We start from the raw sequence: 21807 nt of genomic DNA, 5'->3' as shown, positions 1-21807 counted from the left end.
ATTTGCTATTTTGGTGTTCCCTGTCTTATGGTTAGGGGATAGCTTGTTATTTAGGTGTCCCCTGTCTTATTGTTAGGGGATACATTGCTATTTTGGTGTCCCATTTCTTATGGTTAGAGGATAGCTTGTTATTTTTGTGTCCCCTTGTCTTATGGTTAGGGGGTAACTTGTTATTTTGGTGTCCCCTGTCTTATGGTTAGGGGATGACTTATTATTTTGGTGTCCTCTATCTTATGGTTAGGGGATGATTTGCTATTTTGGTGTCCCCTGTCTTATGGTTAGGGGGTAACTTGTTATTTTGGTGTCTTCTATCTTATGGTTAGAGGATGACTTACTATTTGTGTGTCCCGTCTTATGGTTAGGGGGTAACTTGTTATTTTTGTGTCCCCTGTTTTATAGTTAGGGGATGATTTGTTAGTTAGCATTCTATAACTACCATATCAATTCCTTGTATTGTAAGAAATTTATAACCATGCGTCGCTAGGGTGAGACATTTTTGCAAATTTTTTTTTTAGAACTATATTTTTTGTAACAGGAAATGTATTCAGTTTTGCAGCTCTTGAGATGGTCCCTGAAATCTACACTTTCTCCCTCTCCCCCCGGATCCAGCAGCAGCCCAGGGTAAACCTAACATTACTACAAAGCCTGCAATCACCTCCAGTGTGTCCTGAGCTCAGCCCAGGGGGGCAGCATCCATCCCCTGGGGGGCAGCATCCATCCCCTGGGGGGCAGCATCCATCCCCTGGGGGGCAGCATCCATCCCCTGCACTGAGGGGAGCATCCATCCCCTGGGGGGCAGCATCCATCCCCTGGGGGGCAGCATCCATCCCCTGGGGGGCAGCATCCATCCCCTGCACTGAGGGGAGCATCCATCCCCTGGGGGGCAGCATCCATCCCCTGGGGGGCAGCATCCATCCCCTGGGGGGCAGCATCCATCCCCTGGGGGGCAGCATCCATCCCCTGGGGGGCAGCATCCATCCCCTGCACTGAGGGGAGCAGGCTGCTGCTGCTGCTGCTGTGTGGACCTGACATTGCAGGGTCACAGCCCCCTCCCTCCAGCCTTACACCACCCCCTCCCCAGACCCTTCTTCCCTGTGTTCCCCTCATATTTCAGGCCGCCTCTCAGTGGAGGGGAGCCTCCTCCGGGCAGATCGAGTTCCCTGTGATTGACAGGGTTGCCATGGCGAATAATTTGACTAAAACTGTTGTCTTCTCCTTGCAGTCCCCGGGTCAGGTATCCAGCCAATCACGAGGCGCACAATCATTTTTCATGCCAGTTTAGAATAATATGATTAGGAAACAAGGCAGGAGGACGGCGGGTGAGCAGAGTGCGGAGCTCCATGGTGTGCAGGCTGAGGGATCCGCAACCTTCCCCGGGACAGAAAGTTCTGAGCCCCTGGAGAGGAGGCTCCATGGATGTGGCCTGGGACTGAGCGCACTGGACCGGGGCATTGCTGCACCTTCTCCTGGACCTGGATGTTTTGGGGGGCACACACTGGACCATGTCGATGCTGCCCACTTTTGGCTTCACCCAGGAGCAAGTAGCCTGTGTCTGCGAGGTTCTCCAGCAAGGGGGCAACATAGAGAGGCTGGGGCGCTTCCTGTGGTCCCTGCCGGCCTGTGAGCACCTCCACAAGAATGAAAGCGTCCTGAAGGCCAAGGCGGTGGTGGCCTTCCACAGAGGGAACTTCAGGGAGCTTTATAAGATCCTGGAAAGCCACCAGTTCTCCCCACACAACCACCCGAAGCTGCAACAGCTGTGGCTCAAGGCGCATTACATAGAGGCAGAGAAACTGAGGGGGCGCCCGCTGGGCGCGGTGGGCAAATACAGGGTGCGCAGAAAGTTCCCCCTGCCCAGGTCCATCTGGGATGGAGAGGAGACCAGCTACTGCTTCAAGGAAAAAAGCCGGAGCGTGCTGAGAGAGTGGTATGCACACAACCCCTACCCCTCACCCAGGGAAAAGAGGGAGCTGGCCGAGGCCACCGGACTGACCACCACCCAAGTCAGCAACTGGTTCAAGAACAGGAGGCAGAGGGACCGGGCAGCCGAGGCCAAGGAGAGGTACGAGTAAGTACAGCCTTCTCCTAATAAGACATGCTCCTGGGATTCACGGTGTGATCACTGGGAACAGTCACACTCCACACTGCAACATTAGAGGTAGCAGAGCTGAGGTCAGATGTAGCAGAGCTGTGGTTAGAGGTACCAGAGCTGAGGTTAGAGGTAGCAGAGCTGATGTCAGATGTAGCAGAGCTGATGTCAGATGTAGCAGAGCTGTGGTTAGAGGTACCAGAGCTGAGGTTAGAGGTAGCAGAGCTGAGGTTAGATGTAGCAGAGCTGATGTCAGATGTAGCAGAGCTGTGGTTAGAGGTACCAGAGCTGAGGTTAGATTTAGCAGAGCTGATGTCAGAGGTACCAGAGCTGATGTCAGATGTAGCAGAGCTGAGGTTAGATGTAGCAGAGCGGATGTTAGATGTAGCAGAGCTGAGGTTAGATGTAGCAGAGCTGAGGTTAGATCTAGCAGAGCTGAGGTTAGATGTAGCAGGCTGAGGTTAGATGTAGCAGAGATGATGTTAGATGTACCAGAGCTGAGGTTAGATGTAACAGAGCTAAGGTTAAATGTAGCAGAGCTGATGGGAGATGTAGCAGAGCTGAGGTCAGATGTAGCAGAGCTGATGTCAGATGTAGCAGAGCTAAGGTTAGATGTAGCAGAGCTGATGTCAGATGTAGCAGAGCTGATGTCAGATGTAGCAGAGCTGACGGTGTCCTGGGTGAGCTCCAGAGTGAGCAACACAAAAAAATCATTTACCTTTGGTATAGCAATAATCCAAGTGTTGAGATCAGATTTTGATTAAATACAACCACAGAAAAGACAACCTATAACAATGCAAGGGTCATTTACACTTTGGATGCAATTAAGGGGACATTATATATATATATATATATATATATATATATATATATATATATATATATATATATATATATACATATATATATATATACATATACCAACTATTTTTCAGTGAGTTATACAACTGTTATAACTGTAGATCATGTTATCTGTAACTCACTGAAAAATAGTCGGCCTATATATGCATATACATATATATTTATTAAACTTGTTTATCTCTTTTCAGAAAATTTATAGAAAAATAAACACACACACACATTTGTTTATATATATATATATATATATATATATATATATATATATATGCCTGTCAGTCACTGTTAATATATATATATATATATATATATATATATATATATATATCTATATAAGAGTTTTCAGAACCTCTACAAATGTTATGCTTTTTATATATATATATATATATATATATATATATATATATATATATATATATATAAATAGTTTGTATTTTATTGATTTTTCTGTTATTTTAGTGTCCCTTTAAAAGGTGTGATAGGCACTAAAATATGTCCCCAATGCCTATCACAGAGTGTCACCATGATATCGTGTACCTGTCACACACAGACACCACATCCACATCCACACTCACCCACTCACCTCATTAGGCACCAGCTCCTTCTCACTGGAGGGCAACATAACTCCTCCACCATGACATGTGTAATGATGATGGACATGAACTGCTCGGTGTCAGGTCAGATAGCAAACATATAATTAAATGGTCATTATCATAATCAACTAAGCTCTCAGCCCACAGAGGCAGAGCATTCATAACACTGGTGTACAGACATGGATGTGATATGTTTACAACTGGGCTTTTATTGCTTCTTGGGTGATTTCAAGGCCTATGGTGAAGATGGAGTTTTTGTCACCTCCACTCTATTATCTCTTAGATGTGGACGTTTTGTTTTATAAATATTAAAAATAATAATGTTTCTACGAATATAGACTATAGTAATATAGTTAATGAATACATAGAATTCTGCTGTAATTATATTTTCCATTATTTGGGTCCACAGTTTTACTAGAATAAGAGTATTTATGACTTTGTATAACCTTTATATGTGGCCCTACAAATACGGTCTGACTATTTTTGAGATCCTGTATTAGAGCAATATATATATATATATATATATATATATATATATATATATATATCACTAAACGTACATATAGTAATTAATATGGATAGCTAGAAAAACAGATAAATCGATAGATGTGTAAATAAATAATAGACAGACGGATAGATAAATAATAGATAGATAGATAGATAGATAGATAGATAGATAGATAGATAGGCAAAAGAAGTGGGCAGCGCTCAACAGCAAATTTCATGCAAAAAAAAAAGATCTATTTATTGGCCCATGTGAACAGGTGGCAACGATTTGGTTCAAGAGCAGTTGAGGATTTTGTCAACTAAATAGATAATAGATTTAATAGAAAAGCAAATATGAGGATAGATAGATAGTAAAGAATATGAGCATAACCACCTATGCGACTCTAAATAAAAGAAACAATTATAGTATGACAGTATAAAAATAACACAAACACACAGGGAATACAAATAATTTAATAAAGCATTTCACCATTTCACATGACAAGGTAGCAGACACGATTGCCATCACATGCCACGAAGAAACTCATTCCCGACATTGTATTTATGGCCGCATACAGAGGTGGGCATTTATAGATAGGTGGGCATTGATTATTACTTGTCTGAACAGTACAACAGCTCCAGTCATTCCTCTTATCATCAGAACAAAACTGTTATCTATTATTCCCAATGATGGTCAGTCTGATCAGCTCATCCTTAGAGAGGTTACATTAGTCACATTAATTAATTTATAATAATATTACATTAATAAGCGACTCTCTTATCGATTGTACATTACAGAAATTCAGACTGCTCCCAATACTAATCTATGTGCTCACAGAAGTTACAATTGTGTAGACAACTTACCAAATAGAATATATATATATATATATATATATATATATATATATATATATATATATATATATATATATATTAGTCATCGTCTGTTATCTAAAAGTTTTTTTTTCCTCTGCTTGGGAGACTATGTATTCTAATGGAAAAGTGAGTAATCCTATTATGACACTTAATAATAATAATAATAATAATAATAATAATAATAATAATAATATCCGTGATTGTTCATCCAAAGTCATTGCACAGTTTTCCTCTGATACATATGCATATATTTATTATCGATGTGATATGGGAACACTGAGCTGAACGTTGAATGTAACATAATATGTAACTTGAGATAATATTCATAAAAACGTAAAACATATATATAACATACTGCCAGCTGTTGAGAAACTACAACCCCCAGCATGAATCTGCTGCACAATGACAGTTCCTAGCCTGTAACCACAGCTTACTACGTCCTATTGATGCGTGCGGAGCTGCAGTCCGGCTGATCAGGTACTGTAACACCCATCATCCAGCTGTATGTGCCTGCTGGGAGTTGTACCATCTACACTGCTGGAAAGACCTAGGTTGGAGACTGCTGCTCAAATAGAATTACTGGAAAATCAACCAAGGTTAACCCCTCACAGAGTAACTGGTGAAATGTTTGAAAACATAAGTGACAATTCATTCACCAGTATCAATGACCCTACTTGCCACTAAGGATAGTTGATAGGTAGAATATGTTTTGCCTTTAATGAAACTTGTGGCAATTCTGTACACTTTTAATTACGATAATATCTTCTATGATTTAACAACTAAACCGATCTCTTCATTTGCACTCGGTGATGGTATTTATAATATTACAGGAGACTAGGGGTATTAGCCCAGGTTAGGAAGGGTTAATCTTGTAGAGTTTTGTGCTCGGCAATGAAAGAAACAGGAACCTTTGCATAAAAGCAGAAGGGAGCAAGGATTAATGCTGAACAATCTCCTAAAAATAGACTCCTGGTAATCAGTAGTGTAGTGAGCAGGTATATACTATTCTTTTCTGTATTTTACCAATATAGTCTAGTGTATAATGTCCGTGTAAACAACCACATATATATATACATATATATATATATATATATATATATATATATATATATATAAAACGTATATATGTTTACAAGAGAGACACATACTAACACGTGTGTATTTGCAAGAGTGAACTCAAGGAGGGAGTGAGAGACAGATATATAAAAAGATAGATAATAAATACCTAGATACATAGATAATAGATAAATTGATAGATAATAGATAGATAAATAGATAATAGATAAATAGATGCTGTAGATAGATAGATAGATAGATAATAGCTAAATAGATAGAGAGAGAGATAGGTAGAGAGATAGATAGACCGATAATAGATAGATAGATAGATAGATAGATAGATAGATAGATATGCGATGTGACCATCTGTAGAACTGCATTTTCATAGATATGCTGAGACTTCTAGTTATACAAGAGTTAGGATTCCAGGATTTTATTGCAGGAAAGAAATATATCCTGGTACCGTGTTAGCCAGTAGATAGAAAAATATTTAGAATTGAGAGTCCTCAGTGGTTGATACCTTTTAATGGCTAACTGAAAAGATGGTAACAAATTGCAAGCTTTCAATACTGTGTAGTCTTGAAAGCTTGCAATTTGTTACCATCTTTTCAGTTAGCCATTAAAAGGTATCAACCACTGAGGACTCTCAATTCTAAATAGGATTCTATTGCAGTGATTTATAATGTTTACATGAAATGCATTGCCCTTAATGTGCCGCTAGATAAATAGATAGATAGATAGATAGATAGATAGATAGATGGATAGGTAGATAGATAGATAGATAATAGATAGATAGATGATAGATAGATAGATAGATAGATAGATAGATAGATAGATAGATGGAAAGATCGACAGATAGATAATAGCTAGATAAATAGATGGATAGATCAGAAATAGAAAAAGATCAGAAGCACTTTTTCAAATTTTAATGGCTCAAAAGCCTACAAGGTTGTCAGAAAAAAAAGTATCCACAAATATACTATTTAAAAAAAAGGCAGCAGTCTAGAATCAGATGGAAAATGTACAGTCTTTTATTAACCCATATGATGACTTTTCCCTCTTTTCAAATTATTAAAGCCTTTCTGAATGTCTGCAGTCTTATTATCTCATTATAGAGTGTTGCTTTTTAACAGTAAGTAGGTGCAGAAAGATAAATAATAGATAGATAGATAGATAATAGATAGATGGATAGATAGATAATAGATAAATAGATCATAGATGGATAAATAATACATACTGGAGATAGAGTAACTTGGTAGGTGGGTGCTGACATTTATGATTTATATGTATAAATATCTGTTATTTTTAAGGGAGAATAACGAAAACTCCAATTCCAACAGTCACAACGCTTTGTCATCTTCGATAAATGGAGGAAAAACTGTATTAGGAAGTTCCGACGACGACAAAACGCCATCAGGCACCCCAGACCACACCTCGCACAGTCCGGCCCTGCTGCTCACCTCCAACCCCGGACTCCAGGCACTTCATGGAATGGGTCATCCTCAGGGCCCCAGCGCGATCCCTGTACCAGGCGCAGATAGCATGCACCATCACACTTTGCAAGACTCAATCCTCAACCCAATGTCATCAAACTTGGTGGACCTTGGCTCTTAAGATTTATTCAGCTCAGTAAGACTCTACAACGCTACAATATGGATAGTGACTCCGTTAATGACAACATGGTTGGCCCTGTAATCTGTGGAGAGAAGGTACAGTAATGGGCACCGACATCACTCCAGATGTCCTTTAGGCATCACTACTACCTTGTATAAGCTTCCAATATTACATTATTATTCAACCTTATAAGTTATAATGAGCCCACTGCTCCTCCAAGTATCTCCAGTATTGATATATCATCACATCCTTCAAGTACTTCATGGAGAAGTCGCCCTCAGGGTTTCATGCCATCGCTGTGCCAGGAGCTAATTCCATGCACTGTCACACTTTATTAAACTCAAATATCATCCTATTTTTATCTTACATAACGAACCTGGGTTCATAATGGTTATAGAATTATGATCCTACAGAGTCACCAGTGCATTATTTGGCTAGAAGCTTTATTTTTGTGGTCATGTGCTGTCAGGAGTAAAGCAGAAGGCATCAGCTCCACCCCATGTGACCTTCACTCCAGTCCACCTTTTCTAAGCTCAAACATCAACTTCAAGAATGTATGTTAAGCAACAGCTACATCATTTTTTTTTTCATTAAAAAATGTATACACCATCAGGACCTCCGGGATCCATAAAAACTGAGGCTCACAGGAGCAAAACTGAACTAAGCACCTCTCCTTCTGTCTCCAAGTACATTTCATTTTTTTTTTCATATAAACTCTCTATAAAGTGCAAGTGTCCTGTGTACAAGGTCATCATCCAGGGTATTTAATCAGACCTTGTGTCAGGATCAGCATCTACTTATTGCCCAAATCAAAGCACTTTCCAACACCCCTCCAAATGACATTATCTGCCCCATTAAGCTTTGGGTCAGGACAGTTGACATTGTTTTGTTTATATATATATATATATATATATATATATATATATATATATATATATATAGAATAAAATCATTCGGAGTTATCCCTGCTTTTATTTTATAATAAAATAGGAGTATTGAAAATATTACTTGTGCTTTCATAATTTCTATATAACTGATTCCACATCCGTTGTGATACATTTTACACATATAAATAAAAATGCCCTAAACTTCATAACAATCGTGGAAAAATAAACATATAGCCAGTGGTTAAAGATCTCCGTCAAATTTCAGTTGTTTTTTTAATGCAGTTATATAAGTTGGGTTTTTTTTCCAGCCAATTTGGAAAAGAGAAGACAACAATTTCCTTCACTTTTCCTTTACACATTTTTTTTCTCACTATTCTAGTGCAATGGTCTGCAGACTTGCTTTACAGCTGTTTCATGCTGGAAGTTGCTGAGAGTAGTAGTTCCACAACTGAAGTGGCAAACACCTTGCAGAGCATTGCCCTGACATTTCTAGGTTTTGGTTAGCTCTCACCTTCTGTTGAGTGATTGCTCCAGGTTTCAGGAATTTTGAGCACAATAATACAATAGAATTGCACGTATGGTTGTACACCACAAGTTCCAGCAATCTTTTTTTTCTCTGCCAGATGAACTGAGTGCATGTTTTTCCAAATGCTATGTTTTCAGATTAACTCTATAGCTGTAATTGTAGCTGCTGCGACAATTGTGCACTGCCAGGTGACCCATCAATCAGGAGTTATCCCTGCACTCTGTATATGTGGATTATTATAAATAGAATCCTCATTGTTAGAAGACACTGATCTTATCCCCTTCTATACAGCTCAGCGCTGCGACTCTTCAGTGTACAGCTCAGCCCTTATTAATCACTAGCTCCACATGTACCTGTAGCCCCAGCAGAGTATTATCTGGTATCTGCAAACTTCTCAGCAATAATTACACCCATTATCATCTATAGGAAGGAATAATTATTGTCTTAGAAAACAAAGTTAACACTTAGGACTACATTATATGAACATCTAAACATCTAAATCAATAAATTAGTATTGATATCAAATGTTATTAATGATAATAATAGTAGTTATACATACATGATTTGTTCTACTCTATCATTTTTAACTCAGTATAATTGGCAAAAGGAAAAATGCCATGCATCATAAAAATGTCAATAATTATTACCCCAAACATTTTTTTATTGATAATTATTACCCCAAACATTTTTTTTTCTGTTTCCCCATATTCATTTCATGTCTACCATATTAATTGTAATGCAGCACAATACATTGTCTATTACAGGTAGTAGTAGTCATAGTAATAATAATAGCAGCCTGACAACTTAATAATAATAATAATAATAATAATAATAATAATAATAACAACAACAACCATAATAACAATAATAATAATAATAATAATAACAACTGATATTTATAATTTTAATAATTATAATAATAATTATTATCCTTATAGTTATTACTTAAATGTATCATTATTACCAAAGTTTTCTAATGACAACAGTAAAGTAGCAATTTTATATTGCTGATATTGTACTGTTGCTGTTGTTGTTGTTATTATAATTATTATTATAATTATTATTTTTATCTCCCATTATTTTCTCCTGAGGTTCTGCTGTAATCCTCTTTTTAGTCAGTTTCCCACAGCTCTAGATTTTACTTCCACTATCGAAGTATAGTCACAGAGAAATATTAAGATGCAAGAAACACAAAACGGTAAAAGGTCAATATTAGGAGTGCAGCTATGACAGGGTCCTCTCCCCTCTGTACCAGTCTGTCAATGTAAACTTTTTAAACGATATCTATAACCCTGTATGTAACCCCTTCTCATGTACAGCACCATTGAATCAATGGTGCTATACAAATAAATAATAATATTAATAATAATAATAATAATGCTACAAATCACTAATATTAGCAGCAAAAGTGATTATAAATATGATATTATAAACCTGTTTTTTTTTTGCTTATAGATAGTAAAATGGTCCAAATACCACAATATAATTGTCTTCTATAGGTTTATCTATTCATCACATAGGAATCAATCTATTTATTCAGGAGAAGTATATGTGTCTGTGTTTCTTCTGAAAGTATTCCGTGTAAGTCGATTATCTATCTACCTCATATCTATCTATCTATTTTCTATCTCTTACCTATCTATCATCTATCTATTATCTATCTATCTATCTAGTATCTATCAATCTATTATCTATCTATTATCTATTATCTATCTATCTATTATCTATCTACTGTATCTATGTTTCTATCTATCTATCTATCTATTTATCTACCTATCTATCTATCTTGATAAAGGTCTGCATCCAGGACCGAAACTTCGCCACATGGGCCAATAAAGAGCACCTTATTACTGCCATATGGAGTGCTGTTTCAGATTTTTTTTACTTTATTATCTATCTATCTATCTATCTATCTATCTATCTATCTATCATCTATCTATCTCATATCTATCTATCTATCTATCTATCTATCTATCTATCTATCTATCTATCTATCCAATATATATCTATTATCTATCTTTCTATCATCTAGCTATCTATCCCATAACTATCTATCTATCTATCTATTATCTATCTATCTATCTATCTATCTATCCCATATCTATCTATCTATCTATCTATCTATCTATCTATCTATCTATCTATCTATCTATCTATCTATCTATCTATCTATCCCATATCTATGTATTATCCATCCATCTATCTATTAGCTATCTATTATCTATCTATATTTTATCTATCTTTCTATTATCTATCTATCTATCTATCTATCTATCTATCTATCTATCTATCTATCTATCTATCAAAAAGAAGGAACAGCACAAAATCCTTATCTTCGGGTGCAAGGCCCCCAGACAATCAGTCCACCAATCATCCAAACTTCATAAAACTTCAAATAAAGAGGCAGTACTCCATAGTTCCAATATAGAAATGTGCAGGGTTTAAATTACCCACATGTCTGGGCAACTTTTCAGCTCAAAATGAGCCTTTCTCAAGCCTATCTATCTATCTATCTATCTATCTATCTATCTATCTATCTATCTAATATCTATCTATCTATCTATCTATCTATCTATCTATCTATCTATCTATCTAATATCTATCTAATATCTATCTATCTATCTATCTATCTAATATCTATCTATCTATCTATCTAATATCTATCTAATATCTATCTATCTATCTTTTATATTTCTATGTATCTATCTATTATCTATCTATCTATCTATCTATCTATCTATCTATCTGTTATCTTTCTATGTATCTATCTATCTATCTATCTATCTATTATCTATCTATCTATTATCTATCTGTTATCTATCTATCTATCTATCTATCTATCTATCTATCTATCTATCTATCTATCTATCTATCTATCTATCTACCTATCTTTCAAATTAGGGTTAATACAGAATTACATATTGCTACTTTAAACAAAAAAAGTTGCACAAAGTCCAGAAGGAGGTGAAGCAAAAAAATTGGAAATACATCTCTAGAAAAAAGTATGTGTAAATATCTGACAAATTTATGAAACATCATGCGACACTTTAATACATTTGATGCAAACAAGAGCAACACAGCCATGAGGAAAAATGACTTCAATAATTCCCCTCTTGACAGCTTTCCCCAATATATATTTATAGGGAATTGAGTATTATGAAATATTATGAATGGAATGTTTTTTGGAATTTGTATTTTTGGGGCCAATGGGCCTTGTGTGAGATTTATCAGAATGTTGCACAGTGTATGCTGAAGTTTAAGCAATGCAAGAAATAAGTGGTGTGACAGACACACCAGCTGACAGTAAGTAAGCCTCCATTTTTTTTATACAAGGAGAAAACAGATTTACTATGGACACAGCTAAAGAAAGCCAGTAAAAAATATTTGCATTTCCGCATCCTTTATGGTACAAGATTACATTAGACATAAAATTGCTCTCATACATCAAAAGTAAAAATTGTATGAAAAGAAGACTTTCAGAATATGTGGGAAATGTGCATAGAAATGTCATGAAACCATTAGATTGTAAACACTTTATCCGATGAGAAATTTTTTTAAAACTTCATAATAGAATAAAAAATATATTTTTGTCAGATTTTAGTTTAGCCTTCTAGCCTAGTCATCTGTGCCACCCAGACAGTGTAATACATTTGCACAAAAAAACGAAAAAAGAAAAAGTTTGCAACTTTCTAAAAAGTTGAAAATTCCACCTGGCAATTTTTTTTTTGTTTACAACAGAAACCAAAGTTGCGATTTTCTTTAAATATTTGGAGTAATACCGGATTACCATTTATCCAGCGTGCAAGGATTAATTTTTTTGCCTCAACTGAGATCACAATGTCATAAGGGCCTCATTTATAAGTTATTTTAATTGCAAAATTGATGAAAAATGCAAGATTCAGCATTTTCCGATCAGGGGGTCTGATGCACTGTATGAATGGGAGCGATCCCAAAGAAATATAGTAACATAGTAACATAGTTAGTAAGGCCGAAAAAAGACATTTGTCCATCCAGTTCAGCCTATATTCCATTATAATAAATACCCAGATCTACGTCCTTCTACAGAACCTAATAATTGTATGATACAATATTGTTCTGCTCCAGGAAGACATCCAGGCCTCTCTTGAACCCCTCGACTGAGTTCGCCATCACCACCTCCTCAGGCAAGCAATTCCAGATTCTCACTGCCCTAACAGTAAAGAATCCTCTTCTATGTTGGTGGAAAAACCTTCTCTCCTCCAGACGCAAAGAATGCCCCCTTGTGCCCGTCACCTTCCTTGGTATAAACAGATCCTCAGCGAGATATTTGTATTGTCCCCTTATATACTTATACATGGTTATTAGATCGCCCCTCAGTCGTCTTTTTTCTAGACTAAATAATCCTAATTTCGCTAATCTATCTGGGTATTGTAGTTCTCCCATCCCCTTTATTAATTTTGTTGCCCTCCTTTGTACTCTCTCTAGTTCCATTATATCCTTCCTGAGCACCGGTGCAATCAATCGGATCAGTTTCTAGATCAGTTTCTAGATCAGTGTCGCTCTGGTGTTTTTGTAGTGGTCTGGAGGTAAAAAAAACAACAAAAAAGAAAAAAAAAGAAAAAAGACATATGGGCGGATAAATGGAAACTAGGCGTCATAAGAATAACTGGAGTCAACTTTTTCTTTGCCACTAATGAGCCTAAATGTGCAACATATTAATGCACACGTGGCAGGATGGATCCCAGAATTTGCATTTGTCACATTTACCTGAACTGGAGGAACGCGTGACTGACAGCTCCTACCTTTCCTACATGTACACATTCATTTACAAATGCAGCATTGATGGCTATTAACTTTATTTTTTGGTGAATTTTCCAATATAATATCCTATATCACAGACATTCGTGCAGAATTTCTAACGGATGCAGCTTGTTATGGATCACCTTCCTACAAATAATAAGGAGTTATGGCTCGTGGAGGACAAAGAGAATATTTTCTTCTCTTTTTTTTTCTATGGAAGCTGATGTTTATATACTACAACACTTACCAGGCGTCACCTCGCAAGTTGTACGTGTAATATATCTATTTATTTATCAGGGGATTGTGTGTAGATAGGAGTAGCGCCATAATGCCTCATTATTACCTATAGAGCACAAATACAGTTTATTTTCAACACTGTGCACTCCTGTGAGATGGCCAAAGACTGCTTAGTCAGGTCTTGTGGAACTACAAATCCCAGCATGTTCTCCGGAAATTGAAGTCAGGAGGACAAATAGTCATTTAGAAGTTGCATAAGTCTATTTCTATATACAGGTCACGTGATACATGATGGCCCTAAAAAAAACAGTTGAGGTCCCCTCCAGGGCACATTTTGGGCGTTGTTTTTTTTTTAAATCCACAAATGTGTACCAATGTTTTGATCATGGGTGTAAAGCATGGGGATTTATCATGTAATGTAACTTTAAGCTCATGGGTCCCAAAGAAAAATCTCCAACAGAATCCCCCGTTATCACATAGTATTGATCTTCTCATATGGGCCAAATGAAGCTTTCCCTCCCATCTCCTCTCGGATGTAAGTTTAACCCCTGCACCGATAATAGTTACACCGCCGCCGCCGCCGCGCTTGCACCGTTTTTTACTGTCAAGAACATAAACAAGACTTTTACTTTTTTTTTTTTCAATACTGAACATCGACGAGGCGACAGATATCAATGTATTTCATATGTCGGCATCCTATTTCTCCATATTTATTTTTTCATTGAATTTCCCAGCAAAAAGTGGATAAAAGCAACATAAAGCTTTCAAAACTTTTCTTTAATGTGCACTTATTCTGTCTGATCCCCCCCATAAATCTATTGTTATCTTTGGTTTATTATAACAGAAGGCATATTTAGTCCAGTGACAATTTAATACTTGTAATATTAATCTGGGAAATGATGTGGCATTTAAACATCTAAATATGAACGTGAAATCAATATTAATGTGATAAAGTCACGTTCACATACAGCAATGATGGAATCCTATGGCTCATTCTCACGTCCAAATTTTTTTTTTCATTAAAAATGTTTTACTTAAATTTAGGTACAAAGATTTTTTTTTTATGTCCAGTATGTACCAATGAATCCGTATTGTTATGGGTTTTAGCCCATAGTAGTCTACCGTAAAAGTCTATGGTATTTACATGTGCAAATTTGTTCCATTTTTATTATAATCTATTAGACATGAGCAAATCTTTGAAAGTCAAACTCATCATCTTTTGGCAACTTTTTCCCCAAAGTTCAATTCACCACGAATTGCAAGTATTTCAATTGCCCTGGACAGACATGGATAATATTCTGAGGTGTCCTAGGACTGTGCTGAACCCCTTTTAAGCTCTATAGTCAAAAGCACAAAAACAGCCTTAATAATGCCAAAGTGACCTCAACATACAGTAAATAGCTTCCCTTCTATTGTTATCACATACTCTCTGTAGAATTTGTTCATTGTTTTATGGCTTTTTTTCCCCTATGTCTATGGCTAAGCAGTGACGTCCTCTCACTATCCAGATTCTCCCGAAAATGGCTGCTGCATTCCCTGCTTTTGCTTTTATAAAGGCTGTGATAGTCTCTTCTGAGTTCTGTACCGTGTGATGTGATAGCTGCAAGGCATTACGTGGAAGCCCGCCCAGTCACGCCCAAGATCCTATGATCCTCGCTGATACGATCTTCTGCTTTGTGTAAAATGGGAGCATTCATTTAACAAATTCTTGAAAATTTGATACAACTTTGCATGGCATCCATTTGTTCATCTCTATTATCTACGCTTCTCTAAAATTACATAAACAACAACAATTTTTTTTTTGCTGTTTTTGCTTGTTTAAAGGGAACCTGTCACCTGAATTTGGCGCGACCGGTTTTTGGTCATATGGGCGGAGTTTTCAGGTGTTTGATTCACCCTTTCCTTACCCACTGGCTGCATGCTGTCAACAATATTGGATTGAAGTTCATTCTATGTCCTCCGTAGTACACACCTGCACAAGGCAAGATTGCCTTGTGCAGGCGTGTACTACAGAGGACAGAGAATGAACTTCAATCCAATATTGCGGCCAGCATGCAGCCAGCGGGTAAAGAAAGGGTGAATCAAACACCCAAAAACTCAGCCCATATGGCCTAAAACCGGTCCCGCCAAATTCAGGTGACAGGTTCCCTTTAAGTGAAAGGACATAAAAGGTTCACAAATCTCATGGAAAAGAGCCAACTCAGAAGGTCAATACCGATCAAAAATGAATACGGTATGGAAACACAACTGAACGGATTGTAAAATGTAATCCATTTTGAAACTGTATTTTTCATATGCAAGTGTGAATGAGTCCTGAGAAATGTTTTGCACATCTAGTAGTGTTTTCCTTGTTTTTAGTGGCATTTTTGGGATCGGTGGCAGTTTTAACAACACTTACAAGCTCTAGATCTGACATTTATACTCAATGACTGGACACAGGCCTGATGCAAATAAGTGAAATAATTTCTAAAACACCATAAAGATGCAAAAAAAGCAGGTCAAGATGAAAAACAAACAAAAATGTAACAAGTCAGCACCACCGGTACTTGAGACTTTGTAGCAAAATGGCACCGGCCGCACCTGCACTGTAGCAGCAATCGGCGATCCAATAGATGTTACTGCACAGGCACCAGCGACGCCATCTTGCTAGAGAAGAAACAAAATTGCCTCCTCCAAGATGGTGCCGCCGGCGCCTGCGCAGTAGCGTTTATCAGATTTATTGTCTCCACTAAGATGGAGATGAAAATATTTTTTACATTTGCTATTGATGTTTTAATAAAATTCTAGTAATATGCGAACTTCAATCAAGTGGGCAAGAATAGTATAACTTATAGTGAATGTCAGAGGCTCCTTACTCAGATTTATAGTACGGTAATTTGGCCAGAAGAAAATGCTACATTTTTAACAGTCACCAACCCATCATGTGCCATTTATATGATCAATGTCTCATTACGTTTTTACTCTCCTTTGGGTCCCTTCAACACCAATGCCTAGGTGAGACTGCTAGCACTCTACCCCTATAGCTATAACCCTGAGTTTAGCCTCCTTATTTTCATTCTGGAAGTCAGAGGCTGATGGTCATAGCAATAGGCGCTCATCTCTCTTTATTGACAGAGCACAGTTGACCACTGCTGAAGGCCCAAGATATTTTCTTTTTTTTCTTCTACTAAAGAGGACCTTTCACCAGATTTTTCATGTTGAACTGGACGCACAATATAATGGTGGCTGCAAAACAGAATAAACCTTTTGTTTCCTAATTTTGCCTCTCCTTTGTAGAGATATTAGCTATCAAACTATTTGGTACCTAATGATCTAACTTTTGTTAAGTCCAATTGAATGTTTACAATGGGGGCGTGTACTTCTTCTCCCTGTAGTATGAGTTGCCCAATCATAAACCGGCAGCAATACAGCAGAAAAAGAACATATCCCTACAATAGCTAAGGTTTCTCAGTGTGTGAGATGTAATAATACAGCTCTGATCTCCCGGTGTAACCTCCTGCATAATTAGGAAGATTAGCCCACAGATGCCTCACACCTTTCAGATAAGGTCCCTGTAGGGAAAGTCTTGGCACAGCTGCGTTTGGCTGTGTAACATTACAAAACACTTCTACCAGCTCTTCTCACAAAGAACTGTCGGCTCGGCTGTACTGCCCCTCTTCTCCTCCCTACACTACTTTACATCGGCTCTAAGCTATGGCGAGGGCGTGTTTTTCATTCATTTGACTGTTGCTGAATGATTTTGATTGGTCAGCATCATACAGGGAGAAGAAGTGAAAACGCTGATAACAACCACTTGGATTTAACAAAATTTCGCTCAATATGTGCCAAATGGTTTGCTAATACCTCCGTAAGGCCGGGGTCAGACTTGCAACTGCAATGTGAGAAACTCGTGCGAGTCTCTCGCCTCAATACCCGGCACTTGGGACCGGAGCATGCGGCTGCATGTATTTCTATGCAGCTGAACGGTCCGAACCGTTGATGGCAGTGTCGGGTATTGATGCGAGAGACTCACGCGAGTTTCTCGCATTGCAGTTGCAATTGTTACCCCGGCCTAAGAAAAAGGAAAGTTTTTTTAAAAAAAAGAAACTCATTTTTTTTATTCTGCTCTGCAACTACAATTACATTGTGTGTTCACTTCAACATGAAAAATTTGATAAAAGTTCCTTTTTTAACTAAGCGGTGGCATTTCAGAAGAAGTGTGGAATCCTCTACAATGCTGGAGGTAAGCCAGGATCTCTCATATTATGCAGGGAAATTTCTCAACATGTCAAAGTCTGTATGTATTTATAACAAGGCTTCAAATTACGTTTTTCTTACACTTTTCAGAAATAAGATGTGTATTGTGGCATTTATGGAAAAGTCCAATACTGGATCTATGAAATAAAATATAACTATCAACAAGTAAAAAAGTAAAAAACACAAGTCAAAAATGTAACATCAATATTTCAATAAACAACCAATTCATTGAAAACACAGTAAAAAATTAGGGTTTTTGTAACAAAGATATCATTGGAAAAACAACAAGTTGTATTATTGTAATTCAAATAAGGGTTTTGTCTTCATTTTTGGAGTATATTTTTTTCCTCCCCTTCTTCAATGACCTGCAACTTTTATATTTTCTGTCGACATAGCTATATGAGTGTTTCTCTCGCAAAACAAGCTGTAGGTTTGAAGGACACCGTTCACTATAATATATAATGTATGGAAAAATGTAAAAAATATTCCAAGTGTGGTCAAGTGGTTAAAAAAAAGCAACTCAATTTCACCATTGTTTTTTTAGTTTCTCTCTTAGGTTCTTCATTGTGAGGTAAAGATCACCTGGCAGCATGATTCTCCAGATTGGTACAATTAAGGAAAATATCAAACTTACACTTTATTTTATTATTTTAGAGGCTTAAATATTCTTTATAAATAAAAAATTATTTTTTTGTTACCATTTTTCGGGACCTCTAACTTTTTTATTTTTCTTAAGATGGAGCTGTAGGTGAACTTTTTTTTGCAGCTGATCTGTTGCTTTTATTGATAGTTTGGGGTATATATGACTTTTTATTGCATTGCTTGTGAGAGATGCAGTGACCCAAAAAATTATCATTTTGAATTTTTTACATTTATTGTACGGGTTAAATAATTTTACATTTTCATAGTTTGGACTTTTATGGACAAGGCAGTACCAAATATTATTATTATTATTATTATTATTATTATTATTTCTTCATCTTTAACCGGTTAAAGTACCTTTGAATTTAAAAAGTAGATTTTAATTTGCTTTATTTTTTTTGCATTTATTTTTTAATCTTAATTTTTTCACCCAAATAGAAGGAATGTAACTCTTCTGAAGATGAGCCTTTTTAGAATCAAGCAATAACTTCCTAAGATAACTGGTAAGTTTGACAACTCAAAAGTGTTTTTTAGAACTTGTGTCATAGGAAAGTTTTGGAATGACCACAATACATTGTAGGATTATTAAAACAAGAGGATTAAGCAGCCTCGTAAATAATAAGAAAATAGATATAGTTGCAGGCACAATAAAAGATTGAGGGCCAGACCATTAAAACCTAGAATGGTCAATTAATTATTATGCTTTATCATGTGTCAAAAACTAAGTTGAGCAAACGTGCTCAAAGTATTTTAAAAAACTTTTTAGAACAAGTTAAAAAAATTATATTATGTAATTGGGTTATACATATAGTACCCAAATACTCATGTGGAATCGAATCAGGAAAAAAACAAATGATGAGGAAGAAGCAAAAGAAGAAGACCATTCGAGAAAAAGAGGTTCAAGGCTTACAGAGGTATTCCATCTATAAAATGTACCACTTAGCCACAAAATGTTGCATCAATCGGCGTTCGGTGGACAGGATCTTGGGAATTTGTGATTGACAGGATCCCAGCAATTGCTTTGTGTATCACTTATGCATCAAATAGTTGTAAAATGTTAGACTGATGGGGCTTTGATAGACAGGTTTGTAGCAATTGAATCATAAAATAGTATTCCACCATGGCCCTGTTGATAAGGAGCTTTATTGAGGAGTTGTTCAACCTTGTGCGCTCATGTTCCATTGAAACTCCATAGAGATGATGAAAATAAAAATCTGTTCTGCACGACTGGGGCAAGTAGGTGTTTGAATAATCAATTGCTTAATCAAGTGTGATTGCCACTATGTTCAAACTCTAAGGAAGTAATGCGCATTCCCAAAGATTCTAGAATTCTATGCAGATTTCAGGTGTAGTTACCAATCTAATATCAAATGCCTATCCAGTAGGTGATAAATTTGTGTGGCTCAAATACTCCTTCATATAAAAAACATAGCAGGGAAGTCAAGGAAGAATGTATAAAGAGGGAGAGAGAGAGAGACAAAAATTAAAAGGGAAAGAAGAACAGCAAGTGAGACGATTGATGGAATGAAAATGATAGAGGAGCAGAATGTGAGACCATTGGTGGAATGAAAAAGAGAAAATGATAGAAACGAGACCATTGGTGGAATGAAAAGGAGAGAAGAACAGGAAGTGAGGAATTGGTGGAATGAAAGGGAGAGAAGAACAGGAAGTGAGATCATTGAAGGAATGAAACGGAGAGAAGAATAGAAAGAGATACCGATGATGGAATGAAAAGGAGAGAAGAACAGAAAGAGAGACCATTGATGGAATGAAAGGGAGAGAAGAACAGAAAGAGAGACCAATGATGGAATTAAAAGGAGAGAACAGAAAGAGAGACTATTGATAGAATGAAAAGGAGAGAAGAACAGAAAGAGAGACCATTGATGTCATGAAAGGGAGAGAAGAACAGAAAGAGAGACCATTTGGGGTATAAAAAGAAGAAAAAAACAGTAAGGGTTTTTTTAATAGATGCCCCAGCGAAGGCCAGTCCTTTCTAGCATAGCAAGACTTTTGGGTATATGGTAGATATGTCTATTCTCTGGTGTTGATATCTTACAAGTGAAGTTTGAGAATATTGGATCCACTATGAAGAGGTCAAAACTCCCATTTAATATTGTATAAAACCTCTCTGAGTGGCCAAAAATCCCTTCAAAAATGGAATTTCGACATGTTCCCAACTAAACATGATTTTCTTTCACAGCTAAATGTTACTATAAAGAGAATCTTTAATTACAATTATAGGAGATAGCATGACACAGGAACTCTAATGCCTTACGTTTGGGCAGGAGTCTGTACCATACCTGCACTGACGGAGGGAGCTTGTATTCCTACATCCAGGAGAACAGAGTTCCATATAAAGTGAAGTTGTCATCTTGTGACAGATTCTCTCTAAATACTTCCATGTGTATGTAGACCGTCTTGGGACACCCAGAACAAAGTGAATTCATATGTCACCCTAAATTAGAAAATGCCTGACAGATTTTAGCCTTTCTTGAAAAAAAAACCTCTTGACTTTTTCAGCTACTTCCTGTCACTAGAAATCAGCCTGCTCTATAACAGAACATGTGAAGGCTTTCCAAACATAAACTGTAACGACATGGAAAAAGCATGCAAAATAATTAATATCCAATGAAATGTAATACCATGTGCATGACATTGCCCGTTACGCTGCTTGTTTTAGGGAAATAACCAAAGTATCGACAATATCCAGCATTTTGGATATTTCTGGTAGCTCTCGTGTTTATTTGTATTACACATATCCGTGGATTTTTTTTTCCTGTCAGAGAAACTTTAGTGGTATAGGATCCTTTCCCAGAAGAGTTAGAATGAGCTCTTTCATGCAACAGTAAAAAAGGGTTTTACAACGTTTGGCGATATTACAGAGACCAAAAGGAAGGAAACCGCAAAGCAAGTGTTGAACCCACCCTA

At 36.9% G+C, this 21807-nt stretch overlaps 1 protein-coding gene across 5 annotated transcripts; it reads left to right on the top strand.

Annotated features, from left to right (window-relative positions):
• The first annotated feature begins 1164 nt into the window (after window positions 1-1164).
• On the top strand, window positions 1165-19380 carry SIX2 (SIX homeobox 2). 5 transcript variants are annotated; one of them, XM_069768619.1, is made up of 2 exons: window positions 1165-2068; window positions 7269-8644. In XM_069768619.1, the coding sequence occupies exons 1-2, from the start codon at window positions 1503-1505 to the stop codon at window positions 7570-7572; spliced, it is 870 nt and encodes a 289-aa protein (XP_069624720.1). In that variant the 5' UTR covers window positions 1165-1502; the 3' UTR covers window positions 7573-8644. The 5 variants fall into 5 exon arrangements, with proteins under 5 accessions (XP_069624720.1, XP_069624724.1, XP_069624723.1 ...); XM_069768623.1 differs by lacking the exon at window positions 7269-8644 and adding an exon at window positions 19318-19380 and having other exon boundaries at window positions 1297-2068; XM_069768622.1 differs by having other exon boundaries at window positions 1297-2062; window positions 7299-8645.
• The last annotated feature ends 2427 nt before the right edge of the window (window positions 19381-21807 follow it).

Source organism: Ranitomeya imitator, chromosome 5 (genome assembly GCF_032444005.1).
Source record: "Ranitomeya imitator isolate aRanImi1 chromosome 5, aRanImi1.pri, whole genome shotgun sequence".
Lineage (NCBI taxonomy): Eukaryota > Metazoa > Chordata > Amphibia > Anura > Dendrobatidae > Ranitomeya > Ranitomeya imitator.
The sequence above is the reverse complement of the archived record's forward strand: the minus strand, read 5'-3'. Positions and strand labels throughout refer to the sequence as shown.